At 37.2% G+C, this 19,447-nt stretch overlaps 1 protein-coding gene across 1 annotated transcript; it reads left to right on the plus strand.

Moving 5' to 3' along the window:
- The first annotated feature begins 5,222 nt into the window (after positions 1 to 5,222).
- On the plus strand, positions 5,223 to 18,892 carry LOC106155532 (pyrokinin-1 receptor). Its single transcript, XM_013530419.2, has 2 exons — positions 5,223 to 7,660; positions 17,915 to 18,892. Exons 1-2 carry the CDS (start codon positions 6,802 to 6,804, stop codon positions 18,544 to 18,546), a joined length of 1,491 nt encoding a protein of 496 aa, XP_013385873.2. The 5' UTR covers positions 5,223 to 6,801; the 3' UTR covers positions 18,547 to 18,892.
- The last annotated feature ends 555 nt before the right edge of the window (positions 18,893 to 19,447 follow it).

The following is a 19,447-nucleotide window of genomic DNA, read 5'->3' on the forward strand; positions in this document are numbered from 1 at the left end:
GCCTTCCTACTTAAACCCGTTGTTGGATGGACCTCCCATTGAAGTGTTTTGCGTTTGTGTCAGAATCATATATAGAAATTCGTACAATATTAGAAAACACTTAATGAAAATATTCTTGTGTGGCTGCCTTTTTATACATAACGGAATACCCAGGGTGTCTGACTTTACTGCATTGGTGCATTTTTGACTCTGCTTCCTATGGAGCGTTGGCATATTCAAATTTATGATCTTGGCTATGTGGCAGGAATTTTCCAGACTGAAGTATACGACTTTTACACACTCAACTTTTTCATAGAGTGGAAAATTAACTTTACACAGAATCGTTTTCTTAAAAGGGAAACAAAGTTTTTATAAAATTCATTTATACATAGGCTTTTTTGTTTCTTGTTACCGGAAAAAAATAAGTTATTGCTCCCTGAAAAATCAAGTTGTTTCCCTTTCTTGATAATTTATTTCTATAACATACTATAGCAAAGCATGGCACAGCATACACGTAACATAACATAACATGACATAACATAACATAACTGGGTTATATGACTGTTGCACATATCTACATATTATCCAACTCTTTATTCGTTGAAATAGATGTTAACAGTGAGGGTATACTTCGTAAACGCTGTTGGGTGGAAGGCGCAGTCGTTTCTTTTCTAAGTTTCATTATCGTAAGCGTTTCGTAAAGGTCAGTTGAAAGATGTGCTGTCATTGGTCATCAGTGATATTACTGTGTACAACAGGAAGGTGACCACTTGCCCTTGGGCTTTGAATTAGAATAGACTAGAATTGCCACGCCCACCACTCCAACCCTCTGGATTCAAAAGGCCTTGCATGTCACCAATGAACTGTAATTATACATGTAGATATCACTCCCAGTAATCAGGTCGTTGCTTTCCTTTCTTGCAATTTTACAGAGCGCTACAGGGACAACAACTCACTTTAAACGGACTATCCTTATGACGTTCAATCTGCCAAACGGTGAACGAAACCCCTGAGGTTGTCAAAACGTGCCTTCAGGTCTGATAACAGGATGGTCATTAAAGAATGAGTGGAGCAAGTCAAGGTTTATGAGTCATTCTCATAACCACATTTTTCATACAAATATTGTGGTGAATAATGTTTCCACTTCGTCTGACTTTATTACTTTTCCTCTCTGCAATCAATCTACATATACAAACAGATAGCGCACCGATTCAAGATGAATGAAATGGACCTTCCATTGAAGTGCTTTGCGTTAATGTTAGAAGTCATCAATAGATATTCGTGCAATATTAAACGAATAGTTGGTCATAGAGACCAGCTCGATGAAACGCTGTCTGGAATCCTTGGATTTTGATCGGCAAGTAAAATAATTGCCATGTAAATGCTAAGTGGTTGGAAACTGTGTGTATCAGAAGTCATTTAATGAAGATAGGCACATTGAGTCCAAATAATGTAGAAAGCTGTATATGTCTTATAGCCCTTAAACGATAATAACTGTAGTAATAGTAACAATATTAAGAATTATACTGTTCATTAGCAGCAGCACCACGTGTCTAAAAGAAGCACCATTTTCACCATCTAACACGAACAACGCGTTCAACAGCATCGCCTTCATAACAAAAGTTCATAAGCAATACAGAAAAGGTGAAACCCCAAAACATCTTTGCAATTAGACTTGATGCTGTACAACGGCTAGAAACAAATAATACTAATCTACCCGTTGTATTTGGTTTAGTTGTTTTTATGGATAGTTAGTGCTGCATTTGATCTGCCTGTCGAGTGTATTGCATGTTGAACAGGTAATTTTCCAAAGATCTGTGTATTGTTATGAAGTGGTCTGATCCCCTGCACTAATTCAAAGCCGAGTAATTTAAGTCCAATTTGATTATTGCTTCTCCCAACTGCTCTTATGCCTTGTGCCTAATTGTTAGAGAGGAAACCTTAAACACGCTGCCGTGAATCACAAAGGAAAACGGTCGTGACTGACGTCATCCAACAGAATAAAGTGAAATAACGTGTATATCACTGAAAGTAAACTATCATTGGCCGCTATAATGAACTGGGTAAACCCTTATTTAGAGTCACAGAATGTGAAAAATATGATGTTCGGGTGTTATTAGGATGGAAAAGCGTGTGACCTCCATTTTGCAAAGAAGGGGCAAATGAGGCGGCGCCTTTATGACATTACCTTGTAATTCCCATCTACAGCACGTGTTGATGAATACTGCCATAGTTCGGTTAGATTATGAGTATAGGACATTCCTCTCTCTCTCTCTCTCTCTCTCTCTCTCTCTCTGCACAGATGATTTTGAAATTTTGCATACAAGTAGCTAATTTAACGGTGCGTGAACTGAACAAAGAGCAAGAATTGCGCGAAACTGACAGACATTGCCAGACTGATTATTATGTCACAAGAAACGACAGGCACAGTCCTACACAAGTATGCCCAGACTGGTGTACCTACGCAGAGGCCACACCTAGGACATCAACAACCTACCACCAGGTAACGAAACCCGTAGTTGTTACGGTTTTGCTGCTACAACTAAACAAAGGTAACCAGCTCTATTCAGGCACTTTGAGAGCGCCAGACAAGTTTTGGAAGGTTATTTTACCAGACAACTTCTGAGAAATCTACTATTAACAGCACAACGCCGTCGTCTATTTCTTAAATGTGTTGGGAACCATCACAGTTGTGGGTACAAGATTGGAATTGAGTGACTTTTGTAAGGTCAGATTCCATCAGTACCGCCAAGGTGGTCAAACTTGAGTTCATGGTCATCCTAATGAGGCGTATGAAAAAGCGTGTCGCTCCTTGAGTGACAACAGCGGTATTTCGGGTGGAATTTACATTGGTGCCAAAACACCAATGGTTTTCATCGATGGAAACTTGAACCACGTCAAATACAGGAATATTCTGGATCCACTTGCCTGTATTCTTTGGATGGCACCATTTTATTGGCACAATTTTATTTTACAATATGAAAATGCCCGTCCACACAGAGCCTTTGTATTTGCAAATTGCTTGGAGAACTAAGGGAATGAACAGCTACCGCTGCCATCATGATCGCCAGATTTGAACCCTAAAGACAATCTGTAGGTAGTAATTTCCTGCCTAACCAACGGCCTACTGGCCCTACAGCAAACCTGAAAAAATGGACAAGCTCTGGTCGATGCCTGGCATTTTATTCCAGATCAAACTTTAAAAAACTTGTCAAAAGGAATGTCTTCCCGCTTGAGTCCTGATAGCTGAAAGATAGGATCAGGCGCACCAGTGACCGCTGGTGTGACTAGACACTGATATGAGCGTCCTTTGTGAGGCGTATAACACTTTCACAGATGATAATTATATATATATATATATATAGAGAGAGAGAGAGAGAGAGAGAGAGAGAGAGAGAGAGAGAGATCCAAATCATACCTTCAATGGATGTTGTTTGATTTGAAATCAGCCACGTATTTCTGTTTGCTGAATTAGGGAAATTTAATTGAAGAACTGATGTCACAGTGACACTGCAAGATATTAAAAGTTTTTTAAACACGATTTGAATCCTTGTTTTTAATAATCAGTCAGAAAAATAGGAAAAAATCGAAGAAAATGATTTGGAAAAAATATTTCACATGAAATGTCAAGTCTGTATATACAGTATATAAATAACACGTTGCATGTCTTAGTGACAGCAACACGATAACTTCAAGACTACCCCAGTATACTAGAACACAATACAGAATGCGATGCAGCATACGTCTCAATAAGGTGTTGCATTCAATTTATTAAATGGGGCATATTACAAGACATTACCTAACAGCGTCAGTGCATTATATACTGCTCACAGAATTAAGGGAACACTTGCAAAAAGCAGACATTAAAGGAGACATTAAAATAGAACTCTTTCTGTTAAATTACATAAAACTCAAGAATAATATTTATCAACCGTCACTTCATTGAATCGTGCATTGTGTTTGGATTCATTTCAGTATCATTATGCAAATGAGTAAAAAGTGGAAAGAGATCAGAAATTAAATTCACAGCTCTGTGAGTCTTTTCAGTATCATGTGTGTCCGCCTGTGGAAACCACACGTGCTTCACATCGCCTCTCCATCGAATAATTAATGTCTAACGACACTGCCGTGGAATGAAATTCCTTCTTGGATGAGACATTTAGCGAGCTTATTAAGAACCATTGGTAGGGGTGATTGCGCTGAAATCGTAGCGCTAAGTGTTTCAGTCAGGGCACATATCGGGCGAATAGGCAGACCAGCGCTTTCTGCAGACGGCCTTTGGCTGATAGAAATCTTTGACAAATGTTGCACAGTGAGGACATGTCTTGTCATATTTTAAAATGTTCCATGGTCTGTTTACGGAAAAATAGCATTACCGGTTGTATCACGATTTCATTTTAGCAGTAAAATCCGGCGAGATTGGCATTAATAATGTAAATGGTGTGTTTTGGTGTAATAAAAACCCACCCATTACCAGTACACTGCCACTATCACACTTGTGCTCACTTAAGGTCGCGTCTATCTGGACTTGCCTGTCATGGCCAGTACACACGAGTTCTGCCATTTTTGTTTTGGGTTTTAAAACTGAACTCAGTAAAAGCAACTAGTTAATGTAGAATGAAGACGTTGCCTTAGAATTGCTAATTTTTTATAACAGTAGGCATGGTTTAAACTTTTTCATATTAAATGGCGGGCGTTCTCTAACTTCTTCTGAGTTCTACCAACAACCCATTACAGTGGATCTCCAATAATCTCTGTTCATTGCAAATTGTTACCATTTTCGATTACCATGTGTGATCTCTGCTTTTTATTATCGTTACGACACAGGAGCTGCATCATTTTTTCCTATTGGGGATTATGTTCCAGTATGTTCCGGGAGTGACTAGATATTATTGAAATAGTGGGTACATTACAATTTTGGTACATATATATGGTAGACAGTGGTTTAAATGAATGTGGTAGACAACCATTACCTAACTTAAGTTGTTACACATGGTCTCCTTTCTTTAGCTTCCAAGCGTTTCCGCGGGTAGGTTTTATGAAAGAAACAATCGATATACAACAGAAAAAGAATTCAGAATATCAGGCTTTTGGGAGTGATTTTCGGTAATTGCATCTCCATTCAAAGTAAGCCCCGTTTGGTAAGTTATTGACAAACACGTAATGTTTACATTTAGATAGATCCCTGAGCACAATGCTCGTATAGCGAATAGAATCCCTTTTCTTGAAAATGCCTATTTTGTGACAGATGTGATTATGTGACAGAAGCATGATATAATCATCATGGTACCTGATGTCTAACACAGTCATTAGTCATTACAGCACCACCATTGCATTTGTGTGAATTCAGAAACACATTTTGCAATGGTATGCAGTCTATTCTTATGTATGTGTAGGATAAATGAATTCTTAGCAAGTGAAACTTATCAGCTCCCATGACACCCAAACCTCATGTAGACCTGAACAGACGTCCAGTTTTGTCAATATTTTTTATGTGGATAACGGCTATTACATTGCTTGATCAAAATGAAATCGATGAGATAAGAGTAGAAAATTGCATAAAATAAAAAAAAAAAACACTATTTTATCAATAACTATTTTTGTTTAAATATAACTGACTTCAGACAATACTTGTACGTCCCATCTTGGCTTACTGTGAGGTGTAATAAGATGGTTCTAAAAATATTATTATTTATGCACGACATGTATAGCAGACAATCTGGATAATCCTGCAGCTTGGTAAAAAGAAAGATGAGACGAGAGAAGATGGCGAAAAAAATTATCAGAAAAACGGACTGATGCATCAATTTCATGATAGCATGCAATACAATGCAACAGACCCTAAAACCAGCTAACTTATGAGGTAATCAGCATTGAAGCCCAAGGAGATACCTTAATTTAGTTCTCGGGAACAGAAATACCGTTGAGATTCCCAATGTGCATAGATCTACATATCAAAGCTTTGTTTTGCAAGCCTATCAATATTTAACGGGATATAAACTGACCATCTCAATCGACGGACGCGGCAGCGCTAGTAATGCATTTGAGCTGAACTTTTACTAGATGCCTTCGCAATCAGTGACTTCCTGCTGGCTTTTCGCAGAGAGATAGGGCCGGAATACTCGCCGAGTCTATATTGCTACCAGCCACTGCCCACACAGATGGAGTTCAGCTACGCTGTCACTTCTTTGGGCGAGTCTCTAGTATTAACACACTGACAGCTTGCTAGCTCAGAAAGGCTATCATTTCACGGAATGTCACAACCTGTGATCACAATCGGTGATTGGATTTTCTAGCTGGCATTTGATTGCACTTCTGCTAACTAGATTGGCTCGTGCGGCGTATTTCAGTGGGAGGCGGGATGGTTAAGTTCTTGCTCTCTCACTATTTAGAAACATTCGGCTGATCTTCACTGAGAGACGGTCGACTTCTTTTGTCGTGAAAAGACTGTAACACACGGAAATAAGTTGCTACGCAGTCATGTCTCTTCCCTTGAATGCATCAGTGGACTTAGATATTCATCACTCGGAGTATTTTCCAAGAGAGAAAGGTGTAATCACAAATACGGATGTACAGCATGGATACTAACAACTATAAATGACTCGATCGCGTTCGCGGGGCAAAACATAAATAATTGATTCGTATTAGAAAAGTAGGCGGATTTAAAACTATTACCTTAACCCGCATATGCTATAATGGATGTTGGAGTTAAATATCGGTAATGCCTCCGGTCACAATACCAAGAGGAAGGCAGGCGTAAAACATTTCTCCAGTTAATCGTACGGTCTCATTTTGTTGTAGTTGACGCCTCCCTCCTCCGTTATGAACTACGAATTATCTGACACTTGGGGATACATTCCTCTGAATTCAAGTGCTGGAGGAGATGAAGAGACAAGCGCAATGTCTGTCGATGAGTATCTGCTGCAGAAGATAGGGGAACCCAGAAGGAAAGAACTATACAAAGTAATACCAATGACTTTTGTTTATTGCGTTATTATGGTGACCGGCCTTGTGGGCAATACTGCAACATGTGTGGTTATTTCTAAAAACAAGTTTATGCACACAGCTACGAACTATTATCTCTTCAATCTGGCCATGTCAGACATTTTGTTTTTGGTGTTGGGACTGCCAATCGAAATTTACGAATTCTGGCAAAAATATCCTTATGTTTTTGGAGAAACGTTTTGCCTTATCCGCACCCATACTTCGGAAGCCGCCACATACGCCTCCATTTTGACAATCACTGCGTTCACTGTGGAGCGGTACGTGGCTATTTGCCACCCAGTGCGCGCACAGACGGTATCCAACTTGTCCCGCGCTGTCAAGGTGATTGTTGTGATATGGATTGTATCTCTACTCTGTGCGATTCCAATGACAGTTCAGTTTGGAATCAAGTATGAAATCGACCCCGTCACCAATGTGTCCATTCCAGAATCTGCCATGTGTCAAATAGTCATAGACAAGCCGATCAATGAAGCTTTTGAAATATCGGCGTTTTTGTTTTTTGTTGCACCAATGAGCGTTATTTCTATATTATACGGTCTGATAGCCTTAGCTGTTCGGAGGTCGACATTATCTAGAGCGGGCTCCGATTCTTCGGCTTCCAGCGAAGAAGGGGTCGGAGTAACATTACGAGCTCAAAAACATGCCAAAGCCAGAACAGCTGTCCTCAAAATGTTATGTAAGTTACCATGTAACTCTCTCTCTCTCTCTCTCTCTCTCTCTCGCACACACACACACACACACACACACTTTCAGCCCCTTATTTCATTCATTAACAATGGCAAATGACTTTTTTACTTATTGAAAGATAAACCGGTATATACTGTTAGAAAGGTTTGCCATGTCTTGCGTTGCGTTTCTTGCAAGCCTGTTAGTCTGTATGATATATAATACAAACTAAGCTTATTTATTGAATTGGAAGAAACAAATAAGGAAGAACGTAACTAATCACGTCTTTTGACTGCTGAACATTATTGATCTTCAATATTCTCCCCTTCATGTCACTTGAAATACAGCTTGAACCAAAGTATCCGATGAAGATTCCTTTATAGTGGACCACTAATTGCTTAGATGATCTCCAGAGGAATAAGTCAGCCAGAAACTTTTCATTGCAACCACGCATTTCTTTATATCTCTCTGTCAAAATCAATTTTTCTCTCATTCTGGCTTCACTTCCATCAAAATGAATTTCCTATCCAAAGCAATGGTAAATGAAATGCCGAGGGCGAGCAACACCGGCCGCACTAATTGAGTAATTAACCGTGACAACTCGATACGTCGTAACCTCGGCCTGTCTTAGCCACACGGGATTTACCTAGCATTTAAATGGTTTGAACTGAAACCTCAGTTGGGATTACACCATAATAAGAAGGTGTGGCACAGGCTATAGCTATAATGATCATATAGAACAATTTACTGTATACCAGAGAAAGACTCGTTTACATTTTGTATTATAATTTGTGCCAATGCAATTGCGAACCAGATTATACGACTATGTACAATAATCAAGCCTTTATTGAGCCCTATAGGAAAGACTCTTTTTTGATTGTTGAAACAGCTGTTGTCACCGACCTCCCTCAACCAGTTGTCTTAACAGTCTGGCCCCAACAAGGATCGAAACCATGATTGCTCCATTTGACTTCATGTAAACCCACCTTGTACATTATCGGAATTATCATGCTAAATGCACAGGGAAGTGCTCATTACGTGGCGTGTTTCTCAATCATTCTGTTCTACTTTATGGATGTTTCAAACATGTAATCTCCATAATTTCTTGAGAAGCATTCTAATCCTAATCTGTAAACATGATAATCACATTTATGCAATGTAGGAGCGCGCTTCCCTTTGGTCTTAAAATAGCTAAGATGCCGAATAAGCAGCTTTCTAATTTATCCCTCTTCTGATGAAGTTGAATTGATAATCGATCAACGCCACTTGCATTTCATTCAAAAACACAACTACATCAAATTTTGGAAATAATGTTTTACCGTGAAAATAACCCAAGTCACCACTTACTGTATCGTTTCGTGGATGAGAATATAACATTATATACTCGACTTGGTAACATAAGAAACATGATGCAGCAAGGTGCCGTCTCTCAATAGTCGACTCCTGCGGTATGGAATCACCGTTCCGCGGAAGTCATCCCGCTGAGCAGGTGCAGTTTCGGCTGAAGGATCACTTCCTAACTTCTCTGCTTGAACGATCAAGCACATAAATGGTGATGGTTTACATAATTATTTACAAGTCAGAGGGATAAGAACTCTTCATATGAGATTCTAAATTCCACATTAAATACATTGTAAATAATTCTATATCCCAACAAAATCCGTTTTATGGCACTTTTCCCTCCAAAATGAAGAGTTGTCCCTTTTATCTATATTCTTCGTTATACATATATTTGTGGGAAGTTCCATGGCGTAAAGAATGTATTTTTATTAAAGTTTAGTATTGCAAGAAAGTTATAAGTCTATAGTCATGCGCCATCTTCTTCTATGAAGGTTTTTTTTTGTTGAACAATTCAGTCAAACCTGATAACGTCATCTGCACACATATCGCCGTCTCTCAGGTAGAGCACAATGAAAGTGACATTTATCTGTCAGTCTGTATCCAAAACCAGCAATGCAGTATGTCTATTTATCGAATAGAATGGTAAATTAACTTACATCAATTTCGTTTTGTTTTCATCTGAGGTTTATTGCTTTTTGTCCCTGGTATAGGCCCCTAATAGGGATACGATAACTGACACCTACGCTAATCCCTCCAATTACAGCACTGATTTAAATTTCCAAGAGTGCTTTGTCGTTATTAGACATGACATAAATTACCAGATATTCTCTCTAGCATTTGATGTTCCACATCTAAAATACCGTTTTCGTTTTGTTTACGGTGATACAAACACTGATTGAATGTTTGACGATAACCAGGTTACTCTCATTCCACTGTTAGCTATGGTTCAATAATCTCGGGAGTGACAATAAACACCTTTTGGAAAATGTTGAACAAGCGATGCGATACAACAGATACTTGCTGATGTGCTACAAAGAAAATCGATTAGTAGTTAACTAAATTAACCATACAAAAATGTCCTGAAAGTTTGTTTATTCTCACATATAGTACTGGGTTAAAGTTCCGTGTGGTATCGGTACTAAGATGGGGTGGATCAAAACGTCACGAACATAAACCTTCCATGCCTAAACAATTGCCTTTGTTTATTTATCGAAATTTCCTTATACTGCATAACATTTCTTCTAGTACATAAAAGTTATCTCTATAGCTAAAGTAACATCGACCTTAAATCATATTCCAAAAAGCACACAAAGCCGTATATAAATGTTTTGTAGTTTCACCTATTGGAAAGATGATTAATCGGTCTCCTTCAGTCTTGCCTAGCTACTACTGTCAGTCTTACTTTATGTATCAATACATCAGAGAAAAATTTGAGCAACTGTGTTATGCACTAGGTATAAAGCGGTATTTTTGTGTTATAAAAACAGCAATAATAATAATGTTGTATAGTTGATAGCTTACATGTGCACCTTCACTAATTGCAAGTAATAATTAAAAAAGGAATCAAAAATCTGAAAATAATAGGAAGTTATTGAGTGAAGGTGTAAGAGTTGAACAAGTGTAGAAATTGTTTTAGTGTTTGGAAAAGATAGAACATGTCAAAGTCACATTTAGTTTGATTTGATTAGTTAATTTCACAGAAGAGTTGTAAGTTTCTACCAAGTGCATAACACATGCTAACTGGTTTTTTGATATGATCCAAGTTTCAGTAACTCGAATAATATTTAAGATTTTCTTAATTTAGTAATTTAGAAATTACTTAACAAGAAAATATTGAATGGTAGAATGCAACATGAGAATGGAAAATCACTGCACTACCTAATCACGCAAAATACATTGGAACGAAAGTAAATACGTGATAGTACGGAGAAACAGAGTATAAATAAATAAGTGAATAAACGTTTGAAAGCTCAAACTCGTCGTCGTCGTCATAAGTAGTAGAAGATAAAGGCAAATAATAATAATAATAATAATAATAAACATTTTCAATATTACTTATTGATTAAAGACAAATTCCGATTTATTCTTCTATCAGTACTTGTCTTGATCGATCTTTATCAGGAAGCCTTTACAAAACTTGGTCATCTTATTAGCACTCACTGCGGCTATGGCCACATTACTTTTCTTTACTAGATAGGTCTGCTGTGGCTTTATAAATCAATCAGGATACTTTACCTACGGTCAGGATTAAAAGAAAAATTACAAAAACAACTTTTTAACATATGCCTGTATAGCCGTAATGATAAGGTATGTTGTCCGATTATGCTGTAAAATGTAATAATCAGCTGGATAGAGGCTACATTAGGCTGGGCGAAGGAAAACAATGAATTTTGACATGGCACTTTTGGACCAGCATCACTGCACTGAATACCATACAGATGTTATGAAAGCAACCGATTCAAATCCGTCGTATATCATTAGCAATGTCATGAAGTACGGTTTAGCATCAAATAATATTGTATGTTGAAATGTAGGTGCTTTTTTTCTTTTTGAAAAATTAAACTGCTGTGTTGGGGACGTTTCTTTTTAAAAAATTTTTAACGTGATGTATTAAATTTGTTAGTTTTCTTGGCTATCTAACTTGCGTGTTTACAAGCTTGACAGGCCGGATTATGTGTACTCTGCACGGCCTGTATACCTACCTATAACGTTTGTCGCCTCATTAGCTCGACCATGAAGGGTCAATTATCCATACTAAGCTATTATTTCTGCTGTATCTTGGTGTGCTACTTGCACGAATGCAGTTTGACCTCGAATGTATAGTGTATGTGTTCGTTAAGGTGAGCTTCATATTCCCAGTGGAGAAAAGGAACACGTGTCCTCTCCCATTAATATCTCTGAAAATCCAAATATTCATTCAGCAAAAGCCTGGATCCACCGTGAATGGTCATCACTCAGCCTGAACAACTTTTACCAGCAACGATTACTTGCAGTTAAGATAACAGATATGTCATTCATATCGATTTCACGTTGGTTTTATTCTAATAGAAGCTGGGTTTGACCGAACATGATAATCATATGTTTCTGTTTCCCATATGAATGTACGTTATATATATATATATTACAGTCCCACGTTTGCCATGCAATTCTCTGTGTAGGCTTGTCTTAGGTTTTAATTGTGCTTGGTTTAGAATCCAGATATGGCGTTTATCGTTTTACGGTTAATCTGGAATTGTAACTTTCTATCGATTTATTCCACGAGGGCTATCGTTCTCACAGCCATATCAAGGTATCTGAACGGTTGTATTCAAAGTACATGTAGGCCACAATATTCCGATTCAGTAACACTATATATATATATATAATTGAATCATATATTCATATATAGTGAATTTTGTTGTTCATTGTGCATATATATATATATATATATATATATATATATACATATATATATATATATATATATATATATATGCTGTCCACCTTTCGTAATTGATACTCGTGTTTGGACGTAAGTTATTGTACATACCAGTGTTATGGATAGGAAAAAATAAATCACGCTTAGCTTGGTAATTACCTGACCTGTTTGACTACCAGCACATGTAGTTAAAATATCTGTGTTGCATTTATACTCGAACTGACACACCCATAACAGCCCCATGGTGAAACCCTGCAGTGTTATTTCCTACGACTCTCAACTACTTGACTATAAGTAGATGGATATGCATTTACAGTTGCAATCGAGTTGCCACTCCTGTAAGCTTCATAGTGAGACCGTGAAATGTTATTTCCTGCGATCAATTGTTATGCAGAGTTAAGTTTTCCAAAACATTTTTCTTTGATTTCTTGCATTTTTTTTTTTTTTTTTGGGGGGGGGGGGGCATTACTATATGTTTTGGAACATTCTGGCGCAGAGCAACAATGTTATGCCACACTGATATGCTCAGGTCAAACCCCATAAAACTGACTTCTTGTACATACAGTTTTCTGTGCAGGAATTGCCGAAATGTGAAGGCATTATCTGCAGAAACATGCTTTTCATAGTCATACATGTACGACGACCAGCCCAAAGTGAAAAAACCAATAAAACTTCACATATTACGCAATGCAGTGGTGCTACCGACAAGGCACCGGGTACATGAAGTGGGGTGATCTTAACAAACATACCTGACAGCACATCCTTCTATTCACATTCCTCATAAGAGATATATGCTTTTAGAAACAATATGCATTTTCCTAGACAAGTCATTCAAACTGAAATATCCTATATTGAATGTCAACTCTGTAAAAAAAGGTGATATGGCTAGCAGAGCAAATCAGCTGCGTTGTTCTTTATCAACCATGAACATTTCTCAGTACTGACAACGTTCACTATTAATTGCATATAAAATATAAGAGCCTTCCTTTAAACTGTCAGAGAATTCGGGCAAAAGTTCAAATACATTCCTTAAGGTGGTGAAAAGCAATGGTTTTTATAACTATGCCTCACAGTATTACGTTACTATGTAATCCTCGGGCTACTGATGTTCCGGTCTTAATGTAATATCTTCACTTGGTGGAGCGAAGCACATCTATTCTGCCAACATTGGTTGAACGTGTGGAAACATTGGTTAACCATATGCCAACAGCAAGTTGGGCCATTGTTAATGTGTTATCCAATTATACGTGACAACGCAATTGATCTTAATGTTTTGTAGAAATCTAAATATCAATAATACATAGTGTATTTGATACAACTAGCTTGCTTTTCCAATCTCTCTTTTATGTATGGTTTGCATCAATTATTTGACGTATGGGGTAAATGTTTTGTGATTTTCTATTTTGCGATCTTCCTGTCATGCAATACTCTTTTACTCAGTGTGTGTTGAAGTAAGATTCACTGGGATATATATATATATATATATATTATTGTCTTGTCACTTCTTAGCTTGCACTGCGTCTGCCCATGTACATTTGAAATTTATTTCGCACACTTTCAGTCTTCTCTCCAAGTTTTTCTGACTAGCTTCTTGCAAATTATTTTTTGGAGGGGGCTACACCAACTGCTTATTTGAACCCGTCTTTCTGAAAGTAACCTGTCCCAGTGTCCGCCAAAGTTCAATATATTCTATACAGGTATGCTGCATAATTTTTAACAGAGATATTTATAACATACATACATTAATATGCTATCAAAAAGCTATTTAAAAATACTTTATTACTCTGTCGTTTTACATGAAAATTTGCGTCATGTATCTGCACAGCATCTATCAGCTAAGCCAAGTGGTAAATTACATTCTCACAGTACTCTTTGAGAGTGTATACAGTTCAACTGTCAAGTCATACTGGAGATCACAGATAATACTTGATTGACTGCGTGCGATTCAGAAATTTCTTTTTCGATTGATTTCATAGGCGTAGAGAAATATGAAGCTAGTCTTGCAACTTGTTGTGGGCAATGCCAATGCATGAAATCTGATAGTGGTTAGCAATTCATAATGACATTTGCTACACTGAGCAGGAAGTGGATTTATGTAATTTCAAGGAATTTTGAGCAAAGCGCCGTTTCTGAGAAAGGCTAATGGGATACTCCTGGCACTTGACCAACTGAGTGGTCTATTTTGGTAGTGCATGTTTGTAACCTTAGTAGATTTGCGTGTTTACTCCTGCGTTATACTCCACTGAACATGATTGATTACACTAATATGCCATCATTCATACATGTAACTTCAGAATCTTGGAGAGCTGAGCTGTGAAACTTTCAAAAAGGTTAAGGGGGTTGCAAACATTGAAAAGATCTGCAGTTAATTAAACGCTGCACTTTGCAATGTGATAATGAAATTATTTTGAAGTGACCGCTGATAAAATACCATTATAACACCCTCAGGATGCATGTACACAGGAAACAAGCCCTAGGAAAGCACGGATACAGAATCTGCTCCATCGATAAAGTCCAGAAATGACAAGCCAAAAACGATATCTTGGGCCATCTTTACATCCTCTCCATTTTATGCTTTCAGATAATTTTTATTAGTCCCGTATAAATCACGTTGACGACTGAGATGAGTTTAATTTCCACCACTGACAAGCATGAGGTGATCGTTCGGGAACTGGAAGGTGAAGGACTAAAGGTCACTTTCTTCGTCGTTTGTCTCTTCTTTGTCTGTATATTATCTAATGATACTTTTCATGGTGCATTTCATTTTCTTACACCAGAATAGGTCCAATTCGTTACCCCCTGTTGTTGTTTTCCTCTGAACTGCGTTCTCTGAAAAGAGATTTTTAACAGTTCAAATGCTAGGTTTCTTATGTTCTAAGATGGATAAAGGGAAGTCCTTAAACAGCATGTTATGTGATTTCCTTCTTAAGATTCGAGTATATGTAGTCTGTCAGATGCGAATCGGTATGGGTATCATATCTAGAGGAAATCAATTGTATTGAAGATTTATATCGTCGTAAAAATCGATTGTCTTTAAGTAAAAGTGATGTTTGCATGCCACCCGAGCTTTATAAATGATTTGGTCTTAATATTAAAATCTAAATCCATTATCGATAAAAAATTATTAGAAGAGCATTTATTTTTATCATTAATATTCCAGTCTACACATTTTTATGGCGTTTTCACAAATATTCTTTAACATCCTGTTTATCACTGTATCGTGATCAAAACTCAAAAATAAGCTATAGATATACGCTCTAGATAATGACAGCTTTCTTATTAACTTTCCCAAAGATGATTGCAGTTACAAACATCTTGCATCCTCACTCTGCGTAAAAAGTTTCGAGAAAGAGCCTTTATTGTATTATTTCAGAAGATGTAATAGGCCTATGGGATATTAATTAAGGTAATCTAAAAAGACAAAAGAAAGATATTAGCGAAAACACCATGTAAGAACCCTTTAGCCACGCACTTTTCTGATCTTATCGGAACTAATTGACTCTATGAGCCCTTCTTCCCAGCAAATCTGCAATGAACACCAATCATGCTTTATTATTCATGGTAAATGAATGAAGGGAAAGTGAAGTTAGGCAGATAGGTATTTCGAATAGAACATTCTGTCTGATGAATGATAAAATAACATATCTTATGATACCGTCCTTTTCTCTGAATCGTCTGGAAAGTATTGCTAAAAATGGTGTTTAGATATTGTATAGGGGTGTCTGTGTTGTAGCATACCCAAGGGTCCCAGGTAATAAGACAAAGACCTTTAAACAGGATGTAAGAAATTGGTTAGCTTAAGTTCACTTTTTATTTGATTGGGTTGTTGAACTTAATTTTCCCACTTCGATTGTATGTAGACTGTTTTATCCCACTTTTGGTTAAAGGTTAAAGGATACCATTTAAGTCTTGTAACGACGTCTTTATGCATAGTTATGGCGTCAGTCGTTACCCATCAAAATAATCATTTGAGTCCAGTGTCTTTCCTTTTATCCACAGTATTGGTCACTATCGATGTCTTTATAAGCAGTCAGCGTTCGAAAGATCAAAATTCACTTGACAATATAAATGCGACTGTTTTTGCAAATCGACAAGAAAAATCGTATATTTTATACTTTGCCTGATATTCAAGAACTCCGTCTGTCATTTTCCAAGTCAAATTTCTAATCAAATCTAATTATCTACTCAAAATTGCCCCAGAAAACGGATGTGTAATACAGAAATCAAAATTACTACTTACTTTTTCATCATAATCTACATGAACGTTGAATTTGTCCTGCCCTCTCTCCCCTTAAATGTCGAGGGATTATTAGAAATAGCAAGTACTTAGATGAAAGCGAATGTGACCTTTCTAAACAGAAAAATGAGATTGGCCTTGCATTTTAATATCACCGCCCCCCCCCCCCCCCCCATAACGGCACGTTTCAGTTACACGCATACGCCATTAAAAAAAAGCTGAAGAAGAAAAAAGAAAGTGAAATTGTAAAACGTAAAACTGGAAGTATTTGTTGTGACAGATAATGATAACTGATGGCCATTGCATCTTGATGTCGCAGAGGGAGCAAGTAATAACAAGGCCAGATATGCAGCACATTGGGGGCACTGACTCCGAACACTGGTGGAGGTGACGTGATACATACAATGTAGTTTATGATATAGCAGTTCTGTGCACTTATATCCACAATAGCTGCTATTTTGAACAATCTCACACTTGGCGTTAGACAGTTATTGAATTTGAATTCCGTCTAGGCAAGTCTAAGCAGGATATCAATTGCAATCTCGACCAGGTGAAATCCCAGTTGTCATCTCGCTTCTAGGCGGCTTTCCAGTCTGCCATGGTTTTAATCTCGATCGTGGCATATATAATTATCATCAATTTAATATTTCGCTTTAGATTTACTTCAAGATTCTTGATTTTTAACATGTGACAGAAAAGAGTGAAGATAATGTAAATGAATGTATAATTTTGCATGTGTAAGGAAATGATTATTGATCGACTTTTTTTTAAGAAAACAAAAAAAAAAAAAATAAAAATAAATAAATAAATAAATTAATAAAAAATATTGTGTGTTACTGAGGTCCAAAGTGTTAATTTCTCTGGTGCCTCAACAATATCATTCTGATTGCTAGTGTGAATGTTTTAGAACTGTTTATCCAAACTTCACTCATTTGTATGTATATTCATTAATATATCTTTTTATCTAAAAGTGAAAAAAATCAGTCTTTCCATAAATTCTACTCTAAAATGAAGTTCAATGTGAGAAAGCGATATTAAAGTTACTTTTCCTTCCTCCTGCTAAAAATAAATGAATAAATAAATTAATTAATGAAAATAAATAAATAAAATACTAGAATGAGAGTTAAAGTGTGGTCTTACTCGTTTTCTCTGAAACAGACATATGTAATATATTTATAGTACGTTAATCTCTGAACTTTAATTTAAGGATACTGTACATAAATCTTATTCGTTATGCTTCAAATTAAATGTATTTCCTTTACTTTTAGTTACAGTTGTCGTGGCTTTTTTCGTGTGTTGGGCACCGTTTCACGTACAACGCCTGATGGCCATCTACATCGAGGAGGACGATTGGACCCCGCAACTGCTAGAAATAGACACGTACACATGGTACATTTCCGGAGTCTTGTACTACGGCAGCTCAACTATCAACCCGATCGTCTACAGTATTATGTCGCTCAAGTTCAGGCAGGCATTCCGTAATACCTTTATGCGGCCATGTTGCACTAGAAGTTCCAGTTCAAGAGGAAGAAAGAACCATTCTAAATACCAGACGTATAAGTTTAAGAGATCCGTGGATTCCCAATACTGCTCCTCAGTTGAAGGGTCTCATTCCCCAAAATTTAAAGCCGAAAGAAACGGTAATTTGGAAGGAACAAGAAATCCAAGGCAAAACATCGAAATGAAGACAAAGAGTGGTGATAATAATCAAGTTGAATTAGTCTGCCAAGCGCAACTTGGGACCACTAAACCTTATTCTAGTGAACCCTCGGTGCCAGTAGGACCAGGGGAACCGCTTAAGCCTAAATACGACTGTGTTGTAGAAATCCAGGCCAACCCCCTGTCTGACCCCCAATATACGACATCCCTGAGGGATCTACACAGCATAAGGAGCGTTTAGAATACGCAGCTTACACAGCATAAAGACACAGTGGGCTGTTCGCCCATAAATGGGGTACAAATGGACGCACGTTGCTGTACTTTGTTGCTCCTCAGTTTTAACATGGTAATAATAGGCCCCTGGGATGTCGCAAAGTATCAATGCAAAGCATCTTGTGCGAATTGTACAAGATATAAAATCCTAGTGCATGGGGAAAGTTTCGGCACAGCCTGATCACTTGAAATACAGATCAAGATGATTGGTACGTTATAAATCAGCGAATCAAGTTAATTAGCTACAACTTAGCTATAAGTTAGGTGTAATTGACATAAGAGGAAGTGGGTAGCGGCACGTTTTTTTTTTTTTTTTTTTTTTTTTTTTTTTTTTTTTTTTTTTTTTTTTTTGTTAAAGGCAACATACGGGGATAGAAATCGAGTGATAGATATATGGCAAAAACATACGCTAAAATGCATATTTTTAGCTTATGGCATTACATGTGTACATCTGTATCTTTTAGGAATGTTTATTGTGCCACCAAAGTAGAATAAACATTGACCAAGCCCAAATCAACCTTGTTTACGCTGACAGTCAAAGGAGGCGCCCCTAACCTGCCTAATTTTGGGTTTAATTGGTGTATTTCCACATGCATAACAGACAATACATACCCAAGCAATCATGTCCACATGCCCAAACAAAAATAAAAGTTCACTAAAAAGTACATTCGTAAAATTCAAAACTTGCCTTGAGATTGATCTTGATATGGTCTCAAGTTCATATTTGAAAATTCGCAGTATTTGCATCGTTAAGATTATTTACCCTGAAATATATCATTATGTGACCTAATTTGAGTTCTTCCCTTCACTTTGTTAGCGGGTATTACGTGTCAATCTATCATGACTGGCATATATTAAGGGGCAATGGT

Source organism: Lingula anatina, chromosome 1 (assembly GCF_051362555.1).
Source record: "Lingula anatina isolate TDL-2025a chromosome 1, LinAna3.0, whole genome shotgun sequence".
Lineage (NCBI taxonomy): Eukaryota > Metazoa > Brachiopoda > Lingulata > Lingulida > Lingulidae > Lingula > Lingula anatina.